Source organism: Equus przewalskii, chromosome 1, assembly GCF_037783145.1.
Source record: "Equus przewalskii isolate Varuska chromosome 1, EquPr2, whole genome shotgun sequence".
Classification (NCBI taxonomy): Eukaryota; Metazoa; Chordata; class Mammalia; order Perissodactyla; family Equidae; genus Equus; species Equus przewalskii.
The window spans coordinates 26,182,585-26,206,882 of record NC_091831.1 but is presented as its reverse complement, the minus strand read 5'-3'; the positions used below and the strand labels follow the sequence as shown (position 1 = coordinate 26,206,882).

General features: G+C 39.9%; 1 protein-coding gene across 8 annotated transcripts in view; it reads right to left on the bottom strand.

Moving 5' to 3' along the window:
• Positions 1-24,298, bottom strand: part of CFAP43 (cilia and flagella associated protein 43) — a 128,127-nt gene that overhangs the window by 47,097 nt on the left and 56,732 nt on the right. For 5 of the 8 annotated variants that reach the window (XM_070605702.1, XM_070605614.1, XM_070605847.1 and 2 more), the window contains 10 exons: positions 19,544-19,624; positions 16,105-16,253; positions 14,429-14,532; positions 11,111-11,251; positions 10,130-10,302; positions 8,650-8,799; positions 5,994-6,124; positions 3,634-3,787; positions 1,488-1,586; positions 355-432 (listed from right to left, as the gene is read on the bottom strand). In XM_070605702.1, coding sequence (XP_070461803.1) covers positions 355-432; positions 1,488-1,586; positions 3,634-3,787; positions 5,994-6,124; positions 8,650-8,799; positions 10,130-10,302; positions 11,111-11,251; positions 14,429-14,532; positions 16,105-16,253; positions 19,544-19,624 — 1,260 coding nt within the window. The remainder of the gene's footprint in view (positions 1-354; positions 433-1,487; positions 1,587-3,633; positions 3,788-5,993; positions 6,125-8,649; positions 8,800-10,129; positions 10,303-11,110; positions 11,252-14,428; positions 14,533-16,104; positions 16,254-19,543; positions 19,625-24,298) is intronic. The other 3 variants (XM_070606086.1, XM_070606013.1, XM_070606172.1) reach the window with 1 other exon arrangement.

Below are 24,298 nucleotides of genomic sequence, written 5' to 3'. Positions count from 1 at the left end.
CCTAGAGAGCGCAGGAATCACCGGGAAGAAAAGTAGGACAGGTGCTGCTTTAAAAACATTATTTTTAATTATCTAACTCATCATTTAATTTGTAAAAACGTAAAACATATAACTGATAAAAATAAATATTAAAAAAAACAAATAAGCCACAGTATTTGGGGAAGACAGAGAAGGAAACCACAGCTTATATATAGCATGGTATGGTAAAAATTCTACCCTGTTAAAGTGCCCCAGGAAGCTGAGCCTGCAGGCAGAGGAAAAAATGGGTATGGCTCCTCATGCTGTGCGGAACAAAATAAAGTTCAAAAGTAATTTTAGACCAAGGGCCAAATGTACGTGAAATCAAACACTTACAGTTTTAGCAAGTGCTTTGATTCCTCTTTTTATCTCTCTCCTTTTCTTGGAAAACCGTTTAACCTCATTTTTGATGGCCTGAAATGGAACAAGGATATTCCGTAAACAGGGGAGAGAAATGATCGATAGATACATACATACATACATATATACATAGACATACATAGGTAGATAACACTTCTCTGGAAACAGAAATAAAAAGCATTTAAAAAGTGTGCATGAAATAACGCCACTGCAATACCTTGCTTAAGTCAACTGCTACTATGTAAGTGACAGTTGAAGTAACTTGGAACTGATGTCAATGATAAGGCCAATGGAAAGAAAACAATGAAGTAGTGAAAAATTAAATAGAGAATAGTTGACAAAAAAAAAACCCCAACAGGGCCTGGCCCAGTGGCGCAGTGGTTAAGTTAACACGTTCTGCTTTGGAAGCCTGGGGTTCACTGGTTTGGATCCCAGCTGTGGACCTACGCACTGCTTGTCAAGCCATGCTGTGGCAGGCATCCCACATATAAAGTAGAGAAAGATGGGCACGGATGTTAGCTTAGGGCCAGTCTTCCTCAGCAAAAAAAAAAAAAAAAAAAAAAGGAGGATTCACGGCAGATGTTAGCTCAGGGCTAATCTTCCTCAAAAACAAAAGAAACAAACAAAAAAAAACACACAAAAAAACCAGTCTGCTGTTTTATTGGGAACTTGAGTGAGACTAGATTAGCAGGCTAAACCCAAACATGAGCTGCTACCTTTGTCACGTTCCTGCACATCTGAAGCCATGATGTCCCTTCTCCTCTTCCTGGCCCACCCCTTTTCTTTAAGCCGACCTTGTAGCATCCCCCCAAACTCACTCCAACCCGAGGTATCACAGCTCATTCTCTGTTTTGGGGACCTGGACACTTTCGTTGGGTTTCATATCAGCCTAAGCACAGATCTTAAAGCTCATATAACTTAATCTAAAGGACAGAGCTGCGTATAGGGTGTCTGTTTGCCTTTGGGAAAGTTACACCTATGCAACAGAATGCTCTGCCAAGTAGTATCTCATTCTATTTCTAACTTTCCAATGGGTTTTCATAGGAAACCAATCTATTTGGCACACTTACAGAGCGTTATTTCAAACCTCTCCCATGTTTTATAAATACCTCTTGGCTTTTTTGTTGTATCCAGGGAATTTCCTTCATACCGTCTTGGACCACCTCCTCTTGCGATGAGTCAAGGCGTGTCCTCATGTTCTCATTTACCTTAGAAGCAGACAGACATTTCTTAAATGTGAAATTCATCCAGTTCTTCTCCTTCCACCCTATTTCATGTAATTGCTTTAAATCCCTTTGTACTTGTTGCATTTTTTAAAATACTACCATTTCGTCTGTTCAAGATGTAATGTTTTACTGATTTAATCCCTACCAGTCTGTCCTTATATCAGCCACACTTTTCAGTGATAAAGGGAAACGATCAGACAGTTCACAGATTCGCCAAATCACTCTCTGCCTTCTTCCCGTCACTGTGGTCCAAATGCTCCTGCCTTTCAAAGCCTGCCCCACCATTCGTACTTAGGATCTTAACCTTCTCCTCCTCCTTGAGACCTTTATACTTTTTGAAAAATCCCGTCACCCTCCTGCATCATCCATTTCTCTGCTACTGACTCTTTCCCAACAGTATCCAAACGTGCTCTGGTATCTCTCGTCCCAGGAAAGCTTGTCTCCACCACATTCCCTTTTAGCTGCCACTCCCTTCCTACGCTCTCCTTTGCAGCAAAACGTCTTGAAAGAGTTTGGAATGCCACACTCTCCTGACTCTCCTGTAACCTCACTGGCTGCCCCTTCTCAGTCTCCTCTGTCTCCTTGAACTCTCCTCCTGGATCTCTAGAACTCACACTATCCTGGTCCCCTTCTGTTTCTCACCATCCACTTTTCCATGATGACCTTACCTAGCTTTATGGCTTTAAATTCCATCCACATGCCCTTAACTCTCAAATCGACATTTCCAGTCCTGGCCTCTCCCCAGAACTCAAGGCTTCTCTCTCCAAAGGCCTACTTGGTATCTCCACTTGGCTGTCTAACAGGTTTCTCAAGCTCAGCATGGATAACTGATTCCAGATTCCCTTCCTTCTCCCCACAGCCTTCCCCATCCCTGTGAATGGTACCATCATCTACAACGTTGTTCAGGTAAGAGATCTAGGAGTCATCCTTGAGTCCTCTCTTCCCCTCTCCCTCTCTGTCTATCCACCAGTGGGTTCTGTCATCTCTGCCTCTGAAACCCACCTGGAATCCTCCACTTCTCTTCCTCTTCACAACACTCCTCCACCTCCAGTTTGTTACCTGGACCTCTGCCACAGCCTGCTAACTCATTTACTCGCTTCCACTCTTGTCCCCTACAGGAAAGATTCTCCACACAGCAGCAAGTAATCACTTCAAAAACGTAAATAAGACCTTGTAAATTCTTGGCTCACAACACTTTAATAGGTTCTCACTACATGTAAAGTGAAATCCAGACTCTTTACGTGGTTTACAAAGCCCTTCGTTACATGGTCTTTTCCCACCTCGAGGAACTCACCTCCTACCACTCTCTCCCTTGCTCACTACAGCTGCATGGCCCTTTTTAGGTCCTCAAACACGCTAAGCTCTTTCCCCTCTGCCCTGAGCACTTCTGGCTCATGTTGCACCTCGGCACCCTCTTTTAAGTCAGATCTCAGCTTAAATGTCTTCTCCTTGGCGAAAGGCTATTCTAGCCAAACACTGTCACCCCAACCCATTTTTATTCACTAAATAGATCATGTTAATATCTAATCTTTCCATATGTATTTACTTACTTATCTATCTCTCTCTGCTCACCCTAACCCCCAATTAGACTGTAAGCTCTGCGAAAGCAGATACTTTTTCTATCTTATTCATGCCTATTTCTCCCACAGCCTAGCAGTCAATAAATATTTGTTAAATGATTGCCTGAATGAATGTCGTTCTCTGGCCAGACACTTCTTAAATAATGTACGTGATATAAGGAATAGAGAGAGGCCATTTGAACAAGCATGAGAATTGGTAGTAAGATTTTTTTTTTCAGGCCAGGCTGGATCTTGTACTATGGTTTAAATAAAATCTGAGATGTAATATTTGTGATTGCTTTGAGAAAGGCTGAATATTTTCTCCCAGATGTAGCTCATGTTCTTTCTGAGAATCATCAGATACCTGGATAAAGAGGAATGTTACTAAATATCTGCTAAAAGAAAACCACAAATTGAAAACTGATAGCTGATTTTAAAAGAAAGGAAGGAAAAAGAAAACAATAGTGAACCTCAACTGCGTGTTCAGATGCTGATTCCGAATCCAAGAAATCACTTTCTGTTATACTTAAACACTCATTCTCCTCATCCATGGTCTTGCTCAGAGAAATTAAAAGTTGCTGGCAATAATTAAGAATTTCACTGGCTAAGTTTCCTCCAAACTGCCTATATTCATAAAAAAAGAAAACACATAGGCTACAAAAATCACAATTTTAAAGTCACATTTAGTAGTATTACTTCCAGATACCTAAGCATTTCTACACAAAGAATTGTGGACAATTCTCCACAGTACCCCGTAGTTATTAGAACATACTTCTTAGAGGAGAGCCGTTTCATGGGCTCCAGGACAGGACAACCTCTTGACCGCCCTGGGTGGCTTCTCGTGATGCTGTCCCCAGATCCTTACCCAAATGTCCTCTGTCCTTGCCTTGGCCACTGAACAGAAGCGCCACCGCTCTGGCGGAACCCTCAGAATGCGCTGGGATCTGTGCTGCTTCCCATACCTCGTCACATCCCCACATTCAGTCCTCCTGGCCCTGCTCCCATTGAAGGAAGTACCATTACTTCCACTCAATACACCAGGGCGTCTCAAACTTTAGGCACATCAGCAATGCCTGGAGGGTTTGTGAAAACAGATTCCCGGGTCTCACCTGCCCAGATTCTGATTCAGAAAGTCAGGCGGGGCCCAAGAATGTGCATTTCCGACAAGCTCACAGGTGCTTCAGACACTACTTTGAATAACATTGTTATAGATGATTTAGAGGGGTTCTCACGTGCCTAAGGTCACAAGCTAATAAGTCCTGGACCAAGGTGTCAAACTCAACTTTGTTTTGAGTCAGAAGTCCACCTGATTAACTAGCAATGGATGGAAATGTCCTTACTTCCATAAATGAGACTCCAGCACATGTTTGCTGTTGCCTGAGATGCTGTTTGTTCACTGACTATAAAGGATATGTTAAGACTTACATAGTGAGATACAAGTTAATATTTTATTCAGATTCCATGTATAAATTGGGCATGTTGATGAAATCTTCAAACATCTTTGAAATAAGTGGCTACCAAAATTATGTTGCAAAATCTCCATTTACATTTAACATGTGCAAATATTTAACATTTTTACAATGTCACTGATAAAGGCCATGTTTTATTATTGTTTTGATCACAGAAAGCACCATGAGATATTATTTTTGCAGAAATAAATTGCACATTGACTAAAGATGTCCATTGACAGATCAAACAAGGCAGCATTTAAAACGCAGAGCGTCACCTTCATGCTCTCTACCACCTGGTCATCATCTGTAAGCTTGGGTAGTATTCGTTTGTTTTGTTGTTGAATTTTAGTCTAAGCAAAGTCTAAATAATTTAATACTGTTAAGCAAAGTGTAATTAGGAAAGTACATTTGTTTGTGTGTACACATACATAGATATCTATGGCAGGTTCTTTAGGGATAAATGGGAGTTTGTGAAGTTATCTACTGTTCAGAATTGTCCTCGTTCCTTGTGTTGCTCCAACAGGTGTTACGAAAGGGAGGACTGGTCATCTCATATGTATTAACTACGTCTTCTTATTGTTTGTATTTTGATGCTTTGGCATCTGGGACCTTGCTGACCTTGGAGGAAATGCCCCTCCGAGGTCCAGCCAATTCCTAGAGATAGTAAACAGCAACTAATCCAGAGCCCACATCCCCAACCATCTCCTCCACTGGGCTTTCACACTCAGGGCCTCTATTCCCCTGCCTTAATTACCCCTGGGCCAAGTACTAGACAACTAGGGGCAGGCACTATGCCCCAGAACCCACTGAAATTATCCAAACGAGCCAATCCTAAGCCAATCCTAGCCATGCCTGCTCGTTCCCATGGAAACCATAATAAAGGCTCTTGCCCATGTCTTCCATGCTCCCTCTGCTTCCTTACCCACCCTGGTGCTTCCCCATGGGGACCCCCATAGCATGGCATACCCCCTCCTCTTTGGAGCTGTGAGTAAAACAACCTTTTCAATGGCAGTTGTCTCCTGTTATATTGGCCTTACTGTATCTAAATACTAACAAAATCTTTATTTTAAAACACTGTACTGGGGCCGGCCTGGTGGCACAGTGGTTAAGTTCATGTGTTTTGCTTCTCGGTGACCTGGGGCTCACCAGTTCGGATCCCGGGTGTGGACATGGCACTGCTCGGCAAAAGCCATGCTGTGGTAGGTGTCCCACATATAAAGTAGAGGAAGATGGACATGGATGTTAGCTCAGGGCCAGTCTTCCTCAGCAAAAAGAGGAGGATTGGCAGTAGTTAGCTCAGAGCTAATCTTCCTCAAAAACAAAAAACAAAAAAACCCCCACTGTACCACATGAAGCTGCTTACTGTATGCTGTACGTACCTCCATCTTAGGTAAACAAGGGTGCCGTCATCTCTCCCATTCACCAGAATGTTTTGTCCATTCATTGAAATTCTCACGGATTGAATCCCGTGCCCCTGGTAAGAATGACTCCGACACCTAACAAATGTTTCCTCAATAGTTTTAGGAACAAAGGACAGAAATTACTAATGCAATTCCAATACATGGTTTTGCTAAAGGGGTTACATACACTTGCTTGTGGATAAACCTTTTTCTACTTGTTAACAGCATTTTAGTTGCTGTGCAAACAGCCTCTGGGCAACACATAGCACTAAAAATCCCTAGTTCAAAATACATTCACCAATACTGACTTATTCTCCCATCTGTGTAGTTTGGCAGGAGAGGGGTTATTATCACCAATTTATAATAGGAAAATCAGACACAGAGAAGGGAATGGACTTGCTGACGGCCACGAAGTTAGAGGAGGGACCTTGAGCAAGCAGCGACGGCTAATTCAGATGCCCTCAAGAATGAGGCAGGTTCACTTTTTGTGTGAAGAGGCTGAGTGTGATGAGAGGGTGAGGCGCACTGTGAGGGATGAAGGATGCATCCTCATATGGAGGATGCTAATCAAACTAATTTAACTAGGACCCAAACAAAACACAGCACTAACTTGGTATACAAGGCAACAGTGCAAGCTCCTTGACTAAAAACCAGGATTTCAGTGTGACACTAGTTCTCAACCATGATGCCTTACAAAAATGTTTTTAACTTTTTGAGTAGGAATATTGAAATGGTTCAAAACTCAAAAACTATGAGTGTGCAGCAAAATCTCCTTCCTGTCCCCGACCACCTTCCAAAGGCAATCAGTGTAATTAGTATCCTCAATATCCTTTCAGAGGTTTTTTAATGCATATAAGCAAATTTTTATATAAATATAATTTAAAACATAAATTGTAGCATAATACGTATATTACACAACTTGCCTTTCCTCCTTAACAATGTATCTTGGGTTTCATTCCATATTGTTGCATAAAGATGTGCTCATTCTGTATTATAGCTATATAATATTCCATATTTTTTTTCTGTTCTGTTTATGTACCATTATTTATTTATCTAGTCCTCCGTTGATGGACATTAGGTTGCTTTTACAAACAGTCCTGTTGTGAATATATGAGGTACTTTGCAGAGAATCACCCAGCAAAACCTGACACATTGCCATGTCATGCCACCATTAGTTGTAGTGTACATTCCAAATCATTTGAATGAGAGATGGCAAAGCAGAGTTTGCAAATTGTTCACTTCAAAATAATCTCTAAAGACCTGAAATCAGAAATCTCAAGAGTCCGTTGCACCCCTATGTTCATCGCAGCATTATTTACAATAGCCAAGACGTGGAACCAACCTACATGCCCAGAAACTGATGATTGGATAAAGAAGATGTGGTATATATACACAATGGAATACTACTCAGCCATAAAAAAAAGACAAAATTGGCCCATTCACAGCAACGTGGATGGACCTCGAGGGTATTATGTTAAGCGAAATAAGCCAGTCAGAGAAAGACGAACTCTATATGACTCCACTCATAGGTGGAAGTTAGTATATTGATAAGGAGATCTGATCGGTGGTTACCAGGGAAAAGGGGGGGTTGGGGGAGGGCACAAAGTGGGAAGTGGTGTACCCACAACATGACTAACAAAAATGTACAACTGAAATCTCACAAGGTTGTAATCTATCATAACATTAATAAAAAAAATAATAATCTCTAAAGGATTCAAGATTTTTCCTGTATAATAATAATACCACTTCTGCCCAGTTGTATTCCGAATATGCTTTCTTGCACAGGTGAGCAGGAAAGAGCTGTATGTGCACAACCAGGGCCCAGTTCATCTGGGGACCCACAGGAGTGGGTGCTTGCGATGCTTTAGGTGTGTGGGGTGGAACCCTGGGTAAGAATCACTGACCAGATTAAGTTATACTGATAACCAGTGCAATTCGGTCTCAAAACCTAGAAAAGGATCCTCCATTCTTTCAGGAGAAGAAACCGTTTTCACTTTCTCAGAGGTCTGGTAACAATGAAAATCACGAATGTTGGGGTAGTGGTGACGTTGAGGTCTGCAAGGACCTAGGGGGGCTTGATAAAGGCCACACCCTTCTCCCCTCTGCTCTTCCAGCATCACATGAAGAGCCAGGTGGGGGGCGGCAGCAACCAGCCTAGAGGCCCTCCAGGCCAGGGAGATAGCAGTAACAATCCATAGGTTTGCCACAGCAATTCACTATTTCCAAAGCAGTTTTGCATACACCCGCTCACTGGCTCTCACCAGAGTCCCGCAGGGTTAGAGCAAGCAAGGCTGCCCCAACGTTACAGACGAGCGTCTGAAGCTCAGTGAAGCTCAGGGAGTTTCCAAGACACACAACTAGGTGGTGATGGAGCTGGGCTGGAGCTCACCCTCGCTACCCCTGCCCCGTGTTCCTTCTTTGCAAATCTCAGTCCGCTGGTTGGTATTTTCTCCCTTAGAGACTCAAACCTCGGCACACAAATACGCCTAACGTTAAAGTCAATGATACCATCAGTGGTAAATAAGTTATGAGTCAATTTACCTAAGAAAGCATTCCAATTCCTTCCTAACGGCTTTTGTTCCTTATGTGCGATCAAAATATATACCCCATGATTTTTTTTAAAAAAGGCATTTACCAAAGTGTGAACATCTCGGATACACAGAACTCCACATTTAGCTATTGTTATGAGCCACAGTCCATGTGGAGACAGAGAGAGCATTCCGGGTCCATACTGTTTGCTTTGCATTTTTTGGTATGGCTTAAGAATGCAAATACCGCTATGTTCCTGCCAATCAAAGAAAAGGACCACATTATAGAAAAGATCAGGGGAGGGCAGCTTAGGGTTTGCAGTTGTGCATATACGGTCAGATTCAAACCCACAAATAACGTCGCTGGAAATAAACTGATACATGATAAAGTGGGCACCTGTATTTGCACCACACTTTTCCTCTTTGTTTGCAAATAAAAGTTTGTTTCGCTCAACTAAGAAAAGTCTTCTCACATGTTAGCTACCGTTAAAGATCCCAGCCAACACTGACAATCTTTATTTTTCACCCATCATTTTCATATATCTGCCTGCTCAAGTTGAAATAAATGAGTCAATATTCCCCCTCCGTGGTTCATGTATCCCCCCTTCCCAGACTCTGCACATGCTGTTCCTATTGTCTAGAAGGCCCTTTCCCATCCCATCCCCACCAATCCTGCACCCTCCATACCACAGCAACCCCAACCCCCTGCCAAGATTATACACAATATTTCTCCATGTCTAAATATGACCTATTCTTCAAAGTCCAGTTCAATTGTTACTTTCTCCATGATGGTTTTCTTTCTTTTTTTGATGAGGAAGATTGGCCCTCAGCTAACATCTGCTGCCAATCTTCCTCTACTTTATGTGTGGGATGCTGCCACAGCATGGCTTGATGGGTGGTGTGTAGGTCTGCAGCCGGGATCCAAACCCACGAACCCTGGGCCACCAAAGCAGAGTGTGTGAACTCAACCACTATGCCACCGGGCCAGCCTCCGTGAAGGTTTTCTTGAATCCTCCTTGCCATAAACCATTTCTTCCTTCTCTGAATTTCTTTGTGTCATACTTTGCTGACAGCCACTACCCTGGGAGAGAAGGGCTTTGACAGAGAAGAAGGATGATAGATAATCTGGCCAGTGTATGTAGCAGGAGGTGACACAACATGGGAGAAGTTTGAAAAGAGTCTGATGAAAGGATGCCAGGAACATAGTTTAACTATTTTGTGCAATTTTGCTTAGGGCTCAGGTGCAAAATTGCACTGGAAATCATCAACGTTGTAGCCCCTGACACCTGTGGAATAGATTTTCTAATGATAGATTGTTTTTTAAAGGCACTAAACTAATATTATGTCATCTGCATGTTTATCTGACAAGTATGATGTATGTGGCACAAGTGTGAGGTTGCTCAAATGTATTTTATGATCGATTAACAAATCATGCTGATAGAGATCTAATTCAAGGAAATTATGTTACTATAATAAAGCCATTTGTTAACTAGACTATAACATTAAAGCATAGATCATGTCTAATTAATACAATGTGTCAATCTTTATTGCCATCATAAATGATAGCCAGCTTCAGTTTTGGCATACCGTCTCAGGAAGAAGATAGCTGCAGATGTATGGCACATCATTACAGAAGCCATATATTCGATTACTTTGAAAGTCCAACACTGCAGAGGACAGAGTGTGCTCTATCTCATAAAAGAACTTATGAATGAATTCATCTCTCAGCCTTCCTCTTTCATCAGTAAAGGTTGCAGAAACTGTGAGATTTGGGGAAGAAGAGAAATCATTTGCACCACATACTGATTTTATTTTTTAAGCATTATGAACAATTATGAAAAGCAAAATAAAAAATCTAAATGCTCAATTAATAATGCATAGGTTATTAGGTGATAAAAATGATTTAAAAACAATTTGGCTCCCTTAGAAATACTTGAGTTTTAAATAACTGATAGTAAAATACCTTTTATAAGCCCTTGGTTAATTTCATCAATGAAGTAACAACATATCATTAAAAGAAACTCATGATGGTCTGGAGAATCTTAATTAACACATAAAGGTACTTTGAGGTTCTCAGCTCTCTTATATTCTATAATTACATAGTTGCAAAATAGCTACCCAGATATATTTGTCATTTAAAACAAAGAAAGGGTGTCTATTTTATCAAACCTCTTTATGCAGAAAGCTTTCTTTATCATTTTATCAGTGAAAGCAACTACACAGAAACCTCTCTGAATTTGACTATGTATATTTAAAGCCACAAAAACAGATATCACAAAATGACAAATCAATTTGACAAAAGTGCCGGTCGATCCTGTTTTTTTCTCTGGTAATAAGACAAATTCATATGAATGACAAGGCCTGGAGGAGAGTCCACATTTCACGTTGGTTAGCAGCCACAACAGTGTCACTTTGTAAGACGCACAGAAGGTGGGTGTTTTACTTCTTCATATGTTAAGAGAAAAAAAGTGCTATCACCAGTAAAAAAAAAGGAAAAAAGAAAAAAGAAAGCTATAGCAACTCCTTATTGGGGCCCAGGACAGAAGCGGTTGCTTGTTATTTCTTTACCTTGTGGTAGTGCTAGAGGCAGAGTAAATATTTCCAGCCTGCTTCTTCCTGTTCCTGGAAGTGGGGAGAGCACCATCACTTCCACTATGTCTGTTTCCACAAGTGACACTGTGGATATTTGTAGAATGCCTTTGCCCACCTCTGAAAGCAAACGGAAATCAACACCACAAGTTGTCACTGATAAGTTTAAAGAATCTTTTATCTTCCCATGTAAGATATCACGTTATAGAATTGCCTTTACTAAATCTTTAGATCCAAATCTATTTACTGGATATTTAAAGTGACCTTTAAGCATAAGTGGTGGGGACATTTTTGATGAACAGATGGGGGATTCTGATTAGATGTCTGGGTTGGTGGATTCAACCCAGCTCAGTTGGGCTCAGCTTCTTTCCCAGCCACGGAGGCCCCTGGAGTCCGCCATGTTCACCCCACTCAGCAGCCAGTTTGCCCACTCTCAATACTGAATAAACTCAGGCATCAGTGTTCTTTCGTCTGTAGTCAAGGTATTGCGGGTGTGGTGGGAATACATGTGACTTTATGAGTTTTCTCCTCTAGAAATCCAGGTGATGTGACCTTTGTAAGGTGCCGAGCCTGGACCCACTTTTGGTTCTTTCCAGACTCACTACTCCCATTCTCCTCTCCATGAGAGCTGTTCTGCATGTGTCCACTTTCTCAGGTGCCCAATAGCAGCCCTCCCCTCAGGTGTTCAGTGGATGACCTTTCCTCTTAACAAGGAAGACCAAAGACATCTGACACAAGCAGGGCCTCGACTTTCTTCTCCCGAATCTCACATTTTCTGTTTGTTCCCATCCTCCCTCTTCATCTCCTGACACTTTTGAAGGAACAAAATGTAACCACTTTCCATCTGTGATGTTCAGCCCACACCTGCAATGTCCTGTTACACTACACGCTGTCAATCACCTCTTTCTACTTTCTTGTATCTTTTATAGTTTCTTCTATTCAACCCTCAAGACTCTCCTATCTTCAAACTAGGACTTTCCTTAAACCCCACTTACCCGCCACAGCCACCATCCAGTTCTCTTTTCTTCACCACAAAAAAAAAAAAAAAAAAAAAGAGGAGTTGCTGCTCACTGACTTAATGTTCCGATGGCCACTCCCTGTCTAACCTCTTTGTCTCTTTGTTCTAGAGAAGCAGCTCTCCCAGGGTTACCCACTGACTGGGAAATGTGTGAGGGCCTCAGCCCTCATCCTCACTCCACTCACACTTTTGCTACAATCTACACCTTCATCCAGCCTTCCCTCTTCAAGTTCTTTCTGGAGTGGGTGACTCCCAGTCCTCTCATTACTCTGGCCTGCCCTCAGTTTTCTTCACTGCCTCGTCTTCCTCTGTCCACAACTGCGATGTAAGTGGCTTTTCCCGTCCCTCACTCTGACTGACCAGATATGTTAAAAAATAGAATATTTAGGCAGGACTTGCACCCACTCTGATGTCAGCCACAGGTCCTACCACACTCCCTGTCATCTAATTTACACATTTAGGTTACCTGTTTGGCCTTATCAAGCAATTGGGTTTGCTTCTAGTCTATCTTCTTAAGCCATCTCATCCACTTCCATGATTTCAAGAGAATTCTATCATTAAGCCTTGAACTACAAATCTCCATTTCCAAATTTATGCTAAATATTGCCAAATGAAGAGTTCATGGGCTTCAGAACTACAGAACTCATCAGCTCACCCTATTCCTCAATCTGCATAACATTCTTTTTTCTAGAGTTTTTTCTTCAATTGATGGCATCACAAACTTCCACCATTCAGGATAGAAATTTTGGAGTTATTGCTGATCCCTGCCTTTCACATATAATCGAACAGCAGGTCCTACCAATTCCAGCACTCACTGCCGTCCCTTCCTTTCTCTTTCCGTGACTCTGGTATGGTTGTGTGCATTGTGGGTAAGAGCATGAGCCCTGAAGCCAGACTTCCCGAGTTTGAGTCCTGGCTCCACCACTTCCTAGCTGTACAATTTTGAAGTAGTACGTAACTTTACTGTGCCTCAATCACCTCTTCTGTAAAATAGGGATACTAGTAGTCTCTACCACATAAAAGTTGTCTGTAAGAATTAAATACATTAACACATGCCGAGTGCTTAGAATACTGTCTATCACATGGTAAGGAATCCCTCAATAAATGTTGGCTATTGTTATGATTAATATCATCCCTTGCCTAAGCTACTATAAAAGTTTCCTAACTCATCTTTTTTATTCCATTCTCTTGCCTTTCTGCTCCATCCTTCACACTGGTGCCAGAGTCGCCCTCTAAAAACCAAGTCAAATCACGCCAGTCCCGTCTTGAAAACCTCTGATGATGCTCATTAAACCACAGAACAAAGTCCAGACTCCTTTGAGCAATATTCAACACCCTTCGTCTTCTTTCAGACTTTGCTGCCATGGTCATCATCTAGTCAACTCTTCTGTTCACCTGTTACCCCAGATTTCCTACCATTCCACGTGGCTTTGCTCAGACTTTTTCTCAAGCTGGAATACTAATGTGCCCCTCCTTCACTACTTCAAACTCTTAGAGAACTCTCCCCCAAAACTCTGCACCCCTTCTCCGTGCTGCACTTCGCCCCCACTCCTCTCCTCACACCCGGCAGAATTAATGTCTTCTTCCTCTGAACTTACACGGCACACTGCTTATTTCTCCTCCACTAAATTGTCCCCTTGGCCTTCCCATGTCCCTACAGGGCCCAGGTTCAGCATTTTACACCTAGACGGCATTCTATTGAACATCAGTAAGTGGATTTTAAAATATATTTTGGGGAAAATGCACATATATATTTGGTACTTAAAGCCAGAAAAAAAGTATTAGTTCTCACTATTTCTCACATATGTGGTACCTCACTTAGCAGATCTGTGATTCACCTGGGCATTTGGATGCATATTACTGGAAAAGCTTGATATCACTTTGTTTAAAGAGGAAACTTTAAAGATGCATGTAATAAAATGTTTTTAGGTATCTTTATTAAATAGAGATCAAATATTATTTTAAAATACATTTCAGGGATAAGACAACTCAATTTCCCTTTGTAATAACATTAGAAATATTTAGCCATTTCATTAATTAATTCATTAACTGATTCAAGATAATTTATTTATCATCAATTATGTACCAAGCAGATGTACCAAAAACCTCTAAATATGATGTGGGAATTCTCCTAAGCAACTTTTAACAGTTATTTGAATGCTTCTCTTTTAGAAAATATGCCACAAATAATTGTTTCACTGTAGCCCCATTTTCACAACCTTAAATTCTTTGGAATAAAGTGACCAATATTTAAAATTAGTAAGCATTCTACATAGTACCTGTGAATCCAAGAATCCGAAATAAACTTGAGGGGTTGGCGTTGATAACAAAGATGTATCCTTCTGATGTTCCAACTAGTAGATATCTTCCTCGCTGGTCGTAACTAGAAAAGAAGAAATCTGATTATCAGATTTTACTTGTTTCACTAATAGGATGTAAACAAATTTATTGAATGACAGCACAGAGATACATTCAAAACCAGTCATTCTGACAGTTTATGATTTTTAATATTATCTGACCTTATAAAAGCTGGATGATTACGTGTAAATATGATCATTACATTCTAGGCTGATGCTATTGCCACACCGCGGCTTCCTAGTCCACAGTCAGGAAGATTCAGTAAAGGTGGACAACTATTTCATCGTAAGTGAATGAAATATGACAGCAGAGCTTTCCTGGTATTTCAAGTGGAAATAAGCAATTCTCAAATCAGCGATGCGTGTGACATTTCAGTACCCTTTATTACCAGTACCTGGCAGAGGAGGAAGAATGTCGTGAAATGTTTCTACACCTTCATATAGTTAGAGAAAGTGAGAAATGCAAATTAGGATACGAGAAAGGGATCTGAGAGAGAAGAGGCACCAAAAAGTAAGGTAGAGAGTAAGGTATAAATAGAGGGAGGTTACAGAACCTCCAGCACTGAGCTGGGGGCAGCAGAGCTGGCGGGAACAGCAGAAACCCTGCTCTCCCAGGTGCTGGCTAGGTGGGTGCATTGGGCAAACACTTCTCTTAACCTCTCTGAACCTGGATTCCCTCATCTGTGAAATAGGGACAAGCATAATACCTTTCTGACTGGTGGGGCAAGGACCACATTCAATAAGCTACAAAGTGTGACAGCGCCTCAAGCTGTAAAGCAGGGTGCAAATGTCAGTTCTTTTTAATACTTACTGTTATGATAAATTAACAATAGAAAGAATAATAATACACACTCCAAATCCAATATCTCTATGCTGTCTTCTTAAAAGCACTGCTTCAAAAGATTTGAAATCATCTAAATTCCCATCAATATACTGTCTTTTAAAAATAATAGTATATTCATAGAATGGAATACTATGTAGCTGTAAAAAAGAATGAGGAAGTCTTTATGTGTGGCTAGAAAACACTCTCCAAGATATACCATTAAGTGAAAAAAAATGAGGTGCAGAATATTGTACATGGTTTGCTCCCCTTTAGAGCAACGGTAATGACTCTGGAGCCCAACTGCCTGGGTTCAAACTCCGACATTTGCCATTTACTACCTGTGACATATTAAGCAAGTTATTTAAACTCTTCGTGTCTCCTCCTCATCTGCAATATGGATGCAATGCGAGTGTCTATCTTCACTCGTGAAGTTAATACAACAGCAGTGCCTGGCACACTGTAAGTGCTTGATAATTGTTTGTGTAAATAAGAGGAAGTACTTATCTTTTAGCTTGTTTATGGATAAATATCTCTGGAAAGCAGACATGAGAAACTGGGAACAGGCTGCCTCCGCAGAGGAGAACCGGGTGTGTGGGGACAAAAGTGGGCGGCTTTTCACTACAGGCCCCTCTGTGCTTCTTGAACGTTGAACCAAGTGAGTGTATTAATTTTCAGAACAAGACACGTAAAACTTAAAATTAAATGGAACCGTGGCCTCGCTGGAGTTCTCGACAGACAGGCCTGGAGAAGTTGCCGCAGGGCAGGCAGTACTCACAGGAGGTGCTGGACGGAGGATTCGGAGAGAAAAGCCTTGTGAATTGCCTGAGGGGAGTTGGCATCCCGGATGTCGAGGAAGTGGACAGAGCCACCCTCGGTCCCCACAACCGCAGAGAGGGAGGAGGGAGAGCAAGCCAGAACGGTCGCCTGTGGAAAATAAACCCCTAGAGGCTGAACGTCACTGTGCCGGAAAATGAAGCCTGCTTTCCTACACATAAGGATTCTAGAGTTTATTTGAAAAGCATGCACAATGAGAAGAGTGGCAAGTGTTATGTGGTATTACAAATTCTATACTTAACGTTCCTGAGCTAATTGATTGCATAAGTCAACGGAACCTGTACATCTTATTCTTTTATCCTAAAATTAGAATGATAAAAATAAAAAGGAATTTCTGGAACTTTGATCTGTGGCTTCATTTTAATCCCTAAGTGATTATGACATTATACCAATAATAATGAAAAATAAAATAAATTTAAAATACATTCCTAGCATCTTTTGGACATCTTTATGGAATGTTAGTGGTTTATTAAAATCAGCATTCACCTGCTGGATAATGGTAGGTCCTGGGATGCTGGCATGACTGACGAAGACTTAAGAAAATAAGTATATTGCTGGACCATGTATTCAGTCACCAAAGAAATGCAACACAGATTCCTGCTTATCTCACAATCATTTACAGAATATGATGTCTAAGAGAATAAATTTGTTTGCACGACACGTAAAGAATCAGATTCATTCCCTTATAATTACACTTTGTAGGTTGTTTTGAATAAAATCATAGAACGTTAGAAATAGAACAGATCGTACGAGATAATCATTTGGCAGAGTAGAAAATAGAGGCCAGGAAAAGAGCAGCAATTTCCCCCAGGATCCCATAGCTGGTGGCAAAGCTCAGATGGGAACTCAGGCATTCTGCCTCATTAGAATTCAGTTTCCCAGTTGAGCAGGTTTTTATTTTATTTTTATTTTACTTTTAAAGTGAAATTTCCAAGGCTTAAACAGGTTGGGTCTTTAGTGGTATGTCAGTGTGAAACTGGAAACAAAATAGTGAGGTTTTTGGTTTGTTTGTTTTAGTTTTTTTTAGAGATTTTTTTTCCTTTTCTTTTTGGTTAGGAAGATTGACCCTGAGCTAACATCTGTTGCCAGTCTTCCCCCCTTTTCTTTTCTCCCCAAAGCCCCAGTACATAGTTGTATATCCTAGTTGAAAGTCCTACTTCTTCGGTGTGAGACGCCTCCACAGCATGGCTTGATGAGTGGTGTGTAGGTTCGCACCCAGGATCTGAACTGGAGAACCCTGGGCCGCCAATGCAGAGCACGTGAACTTAAGCACTATGCCAGGCTGGCTCCCTTGTTTTTTTTTTTTTAACTGAACGCTTTTAGGGGAGCTCTCAGTGTGTGTGTGTGTGTGTGTTTTCAAAATAATCAGTTGAAATTATCCTCCATTTCATAGCAGTAATGGGCTAGGCTAAAAATGTACAGCAATATCTGGAGGTGTCTTATGTACCCTGGCAGTTGCCATCAAGGGAAGCTGCTAGTGTCCATGTATCCTGCCATCATGGTGCTGGGCCAGGTTCTCTGGGGACGACTGCCTAAAATGTTCATGGGAACAAAGTCCTGGCCACAGGTGGGGACATCTGGCCTCAGCATCGTGGGGTCAGTCCACTTATCAGCTCCCCGCAGGGCAGCAGTATCTTCCAGTGAGGAAAAACCACCGACACTCCCCGGTGCAGGCTAAACCACGTGAGGGTACCATGCCTGGTTTGGAGCTCAATGAAGGTTTGTCAATTAATTGTGAAAGTTGTCTGAATCTCTCCCTCTGCTCAGGTGAAGGGAAGATATCTGAAGCAGAAAATGGGGCTTCTGATGGTGCCTCTAGCCCTCCTTAGCCAAGAAGAACAAGGTAAGTCCTGATCACACAGACCCTTGGGTAGGGTTTTAAACATCTATCTGTCTCTTTTCTATAAAAGGAGATGTGATCAGATGAACTTTAAGCTCTCTTCTAGTTACAGTAATTCCAATAGAAATGAATACATATAAGCCTTTGTCACACAGATTATGGAATCTGCTCATATTTCACAGTCTTTTAGGTAAGAATTTATATCTTTACCTTTGGGGTGAGTTTTATTTATCCCATTGAATTATGTATCTTTTACATCTTGTGATCCTTTTATGTGAGGTATAACTTATACTTGAGATTTTAATTCCTATAAAAGGGAAGGATTGTAATTCCTCTACCTATTGCCAAGATCCATATCTCATCTAGAATAGCGTAATACAGCAAACGATGATAATTTAAGAAAAAAATAGCATTACCATTGTTTTTTGGTCCTTTTATGTTTTTTAAATATTATTTTATGTAAAATGCTCTGTGAACATGCAGAAATAACAGTATCACCTTGCGGCGGGTGTTGTGAGCAATGGTGGTTTGCCACCCAGCATCCATACACCCTCCTTCTGGAAGATTTCTTGAATATCCATTGAGAAGCCATCTCTCTCTTATTTTCCAGATTGAGTAGAATAGATCTGACTCCCATTTCCAGGGTTGAGCTTAAGCCGATTAGCATTTCTCATCTCCCTGTCCACAGTGATTAGTTCAGGGATGTTATTAAGACATTAGAAGACATTTACTAAGCCTTCTGGAAAGTAGAAACTTCTTTTCCCTTCCTCCTCCTACTGTAGGAGGCTTTCTTCCCTGATGGTCTGAAGTGAGGTTGGCACCTGTGGCATTTGGGTACCACTAAATGAAGCTTAAGATGAAACTAAAGATATAGCATACAGACAGAGAGAAAAACAAGATCCTTGGTAATATCATGTGGGTTGCTGAATCGAGCCACATTTGGAACCAGAAAGTTCTATACTTTATAGTTAGTTGATTGAGCCAATAACCCCACTTTTCTATTTTTGGCTCAAACTGGTTAGAGTGGCAATTTTCTTTCATTTCTAACTGATCCCCTTGAGGTTAGATGGGGCCATTTAACTAGTTCTGGCCAAGGGGATGTTTCATTTCTGAGTAAAGGCACTTAATTACTAATTCAAGACCCTCTAGACTCTCTTCCCATAACATGGCACTGAGGAGCTATTAGTTGATGGCGCTTCCATCAGCCTGGCTCCCTGAGAGACTGTGTGGAGCAGTGACCCTGCCAATTCACAAAGAACTTATAGCATGAGTGAGATGTAAACCACTAGGATTTCAGGAATAACGGCCACCACAGAAAAACTCGTCCTTTCCTAAACACCAATACGGGATCTTATGTCCCACCCCCTGGGCTGTGGAATATACTTTATACACAAGAATTACTCTAAATATATAATGGAAGGATGCAGTAAGGCATCTGTAACAAGTATTTCTGCAGACTATTGACGTGTAAATATGGAAAAGTAGGTTGGATTAGAATTCAATATTTTTTTTAAAGAATCCATTTATAAGGCAGACTTACTGGGGTATTCAGATAAATCCTGCTGACACAGGCACAATCCTCTATATACCAAATACAAACTTCCCCTGAATGTGTGAGTGTCTGTAAAAAAAAGAAAAAGAAAACTCTAAATGGAAAACAAGACTCTGCTATGGAAGCATGTTCTAAATCCCTTTCTAGTACATCAATCACTCTGGTGATTTAGTATAAAATTTCATTTCACCTACATGGATTATAACTACTTTACATTCTCAACATCAATACTTCCAATTTGAACAAATACGAACTATTATCTTTAATACAACTTAAGTAACATATAACAGCTAATGAGGATTAGAAAGTGAAAGATTTTTTTCTCATGTAACACAACTGAGATAAAAGTTACTTGAAAATTCAATGGGATTATTGCCTAGTGAATAAGCCTAAAAATAGGAGATTATACATGGTTATTATTTTAATTAATAAACTTTGTGTTTTAAGAGCAGTTTTAGGATTACAAAAAATTTGAGCAGAAAGTATGGAGTTGCATTTACCCTTCTCCCCACAGATACATGCAATTTCCCCTGTAATTGACATCTTGCATTAGTGTGGTACATTTGCTACAATTGATGAGCCAATATTGATACACAATTATTGACTAAATCCTAATTTATATTAGGGTTCACTCTTTGTGTTATACGGTCTATGGGTTTTGAAATGTATAATGACATGCACTACCATCACAGTATCATACAGAATATCTCACTGCCCTAAAAATCCTCTGTCTTCCAACTCTCCTTCCTTCCCACCCTCCCTCCCCACTGAACTCCTAGCAACCACTGCCACTTTTTTAATTCAGGTAACATTGGATTATAACATCATATAAGTTTCAGATGCTAAGTCATTATATTTTGATTTTTGTGTGGGTTACATCATATTCACCACCCAAAGACTAATTACAATCCACCACCATAAACATGTGCCCTATCACCCCTTTTGCCTGCCTCTCCCCCCCTTCCCCTCTGGTAGCCACCAATCTAATCTCTGTATTTATGTGTTGTTTGTTGTTGTTTTTATCTTCTACTTATGAGTGAAATCATATGGTATTTGACCTTCTCCATCTGACATTTCACTCAGCATAATACCCTCAAGGGGTATTATGTCACAAATGGCAAGGTTTCATCTTTTTTATGGCTGAGTAGTGTTCCATTGAGTATATACACCACATCTTCTTTATCATTCATCCCTTGATGGGCACTTAGGTTGTTTCCAAGTCTTGGTTATCATCAATAGTGCTGCAATGAGCATAGGGGTGCATGTATATTTACACATTCATGTTTTTATGTTCTTTGGATAAATACCCAGAAGTGGAATGGCTTGATCATATGGTAGTTCTATTCTTAAATTTTTAAGGAATCTCCACACTGTTTTCCATAGTGGAAAACATTCCCACCAGCAGTGTATGAGAGCTCTCTTTTCTCCACATCCTCTCCAACACTTGTTATTTCTAGTCTTGTTAATTATAGCAATTCTGATGGGCGTGAGGTAATAGTTTTGATTTGCATTTCCCTAATAATTAGTGATGTTGAACATCTTTTCATGTGCCTCTGGGCTATCTGTGTATCTTCTTTGGAAAAGTGTCTGTTCAGATCTTTTGCCCATTTTTAAATTGGTTTTTTTGTTTTTTTGTTGAGATGTAAAATTTCTTAACATATTTTGGATATTAACCCCTTATCAGATGTATGGTGTGCAAATATCTTCTCTCAATTGTTAGGTTGTCTTTTTGTTTTGTTGATGGTTTCCTTTGCTGTGCAGAAGCTTTTTAGTTGGATATAGTCCCATTTATTTCTTCTTTTGTTTCCCTTGCCTGGTGAGACATAGTATTCAAAAAGATGCTGCTAAGATTGACGTCAAAAAGCATACTGCCTTCCCAAAAAGTAGAAGTCCAGGACCAGATGGCCTCCCCAGTTAATTCTACCAAACATTCAAAGATTTAATACCTATCCTTCTCAAACTCTTCCAAAAAATTGAAGAGGAGGGGGAAGCTTCCTAACTCGTTCTAAGAGGCCAACATTACCCTGATACCAAAACCAGACAAGCACAACACAAAAAAGAAAATTACAGTCCAATATCACTGATGAACATAGATGCAAAAATCCTCAACAAAATACTGGCAAATTAAATACAAAAATATATTTAAAAGATCATACACCATTATCAAGTGGGATTTATTCCAGGGATGCAGAGAAGCTTCAACATCTGCAAATCAATCAACTTGATACACCACATCAACAAAATGAAGAATAAAAATCACATGATCATCTCAATAGATGCAAAGTATTCAATAAGATACAACGTCCATTTATGATAAAAACTCTGAATAAAATGGGTATAGAAGGAAAGTATATATATATAATAAAGGCCATATCTGACAAACCCACAGCTAATATAGTCAATGGTGGAAAAGTGAAAGCTATCCTTTTAAGAACAGGAACCAGACAAGGATGCCCACTGTCACCACTCTCATTTAACATCATATTGGAAGTCCTAGCCAGAGAAATCAGGCAAGAAAAAGACATAAAAGGGATCCAATTTGGAAAGGAAGAAGTAAAACTGTCACTATTTGCAGAAGACATGATTGTATACATAGAAAAACCTAAAGAATCCAGCAAAAACCTATTAGAGATAATAAATGAATACAGTAAAGTTGCAGGGTCAACTTTAAATCAAAATAAATAAAATCAACATTAAAAAATCAGTTGTGTTTCTGTACACTAACCACGAAATATCAGAAAGAGAAATTAAGAATACAATCCCATTTACAATCTCAACAAAAAGAATAAAGTACCTAGGAATAAATTTAACCAAAGAGGTAAAAGACCTGCACACTGAAAAGTATAAAACATTGTTGAAAGAAATTGAAGAAGACACAAAGAAATGGAAAGATATTCCATGCTCATGGACTGGAAGAATTCACATAGTTAAGATGTCCATACTTCCTAAAGCAATCTACAGATTCAATGCAACCCCTAACAAAGTCTGGATGACATTTTTCACAGAAATAGAACAAAGATTCCTAAAATTTATATGGAACAACAAAAGACCTCAAATAGCCAGAGGAATCCTTAGGAAAAAAGAACAAAGCTGGAGGTATCACATTCCCTCATTTCAAAATATAGTACAAAGCTATAGTAATCAAAATAGTATGGTACTGGCACAAAAACAGACACAGAGATGAATGAGACAGAATCAAGAGCCCAGAAATAAACCAACACATCTATGGAAAGATAATTTTTGACAAGGGAGCCAAGAACATATTATAGAGAAAGGAAAGTCTCTTCAATAAATGGCATTGGGCAAACTGGATGGCCACATGCAAAAGAATGAATGTAGTCCATTATCTTACACCATACAGAAAAATTAACTCAAAATAGATTAAAGACTTGAATTAAGGCCTGAAATCATAAAACTTCTAGAAGAAAACATAGCCCTTGATCTTCTTACTGTATCCATAGTTTAGCATTTTCCAGAATGGCATATAGAGGGAATCATACAGCCTTCCCAGATTAGCTTCTTTCACTTAGCAATATGCATTTAAGTTTCCTCTATATCTTTTCATGACTTAATAACTCATTTGCACAGAATAATATTCCACTGTGTGGATGTACCACAGTTTGTTTACCCATTCTCCTATTGACAGAGACCTTGGTTGCTTCCCAGTTTTGACAATTATGAATAAAAGTGCTATAAACATTCATGTTCAGGTTTTTGTGTGGGCATAAGTTTTCAACTAATTTGGGTAAATACCAAGAAGATGAGTTTCTGCATCACATGGTAAAGAGTTTGTTTAGTTTTATAAGAAACTACCAAACTGTCTTTCAAAGTGGCTGTGCCATTTTGCGTTCCCATGAGCAATGAATGAGAGTTTCTGTTGCTCCACATCCTTGCTAGCACTTGGTATTGTCAGTGTTTTGGATTTTAGACACTATAATAAGTGTGTGGTGGCATCTCACTATTTTAAATTGCAATTCTCTAATGACAAATAATGTTGAACATCTTTTCATGTACTTATTTTCCATCTGTATATCTTCTGTGGTAAGGTGTTTGTTCAGATCTTTTGTCCATTTTTAATGGGGTTCTTTATTTTCTTATTATTGAGTTTTGAGAGTTCTTTGTATATTTTGGATACTGATTCTTTATCAGATATATGCTTAGCAAAGATATTTCTCCCAGTCTGTCATCTATCTTTTCATTTTCTTAATAGTGTCTTCACAGAGCAGAACTTTTAAATTTTAATGAAGTCCAACTTCTCAATTTTTTCTTTCATGGATTGTGTTTTTGGTGTTGTATCTAAAAAGTCATTGCTGAACCCAAGGTCACTTATATTTTATGTTTATGTTACCTTTGAGGAGTTTTATAGTTTCACATTTTATATTTAGGTCTATAATTCATTTGAGTTAATTTTTATAAAAGATGTAAGACCTGTGACTAGATTTTTTTTTTGCCCCTGGATGTTCAGTTGCTCCTGAACTATTTGATGAAAAGACTATCCTTTCTCACTTGAATTGCTTTTGCACCTTTGTCAAAGGTCAGTTGACTATATTCATGTGGGTCTATTCCTAGGCTCTTGGTTCTATTCCATTGATCTATTTGTCTATTCTTTCAGCAATACTATACAATCTTGATTACTGTATCTTTACAGTAAATCTTGAAGTCAGGTAGTGGTAATCCTACACTTGTTCTTCTCCTTCAATATTGTGTTGGATATTCTGGGTCTTTTGCCTCTCCATATAACTT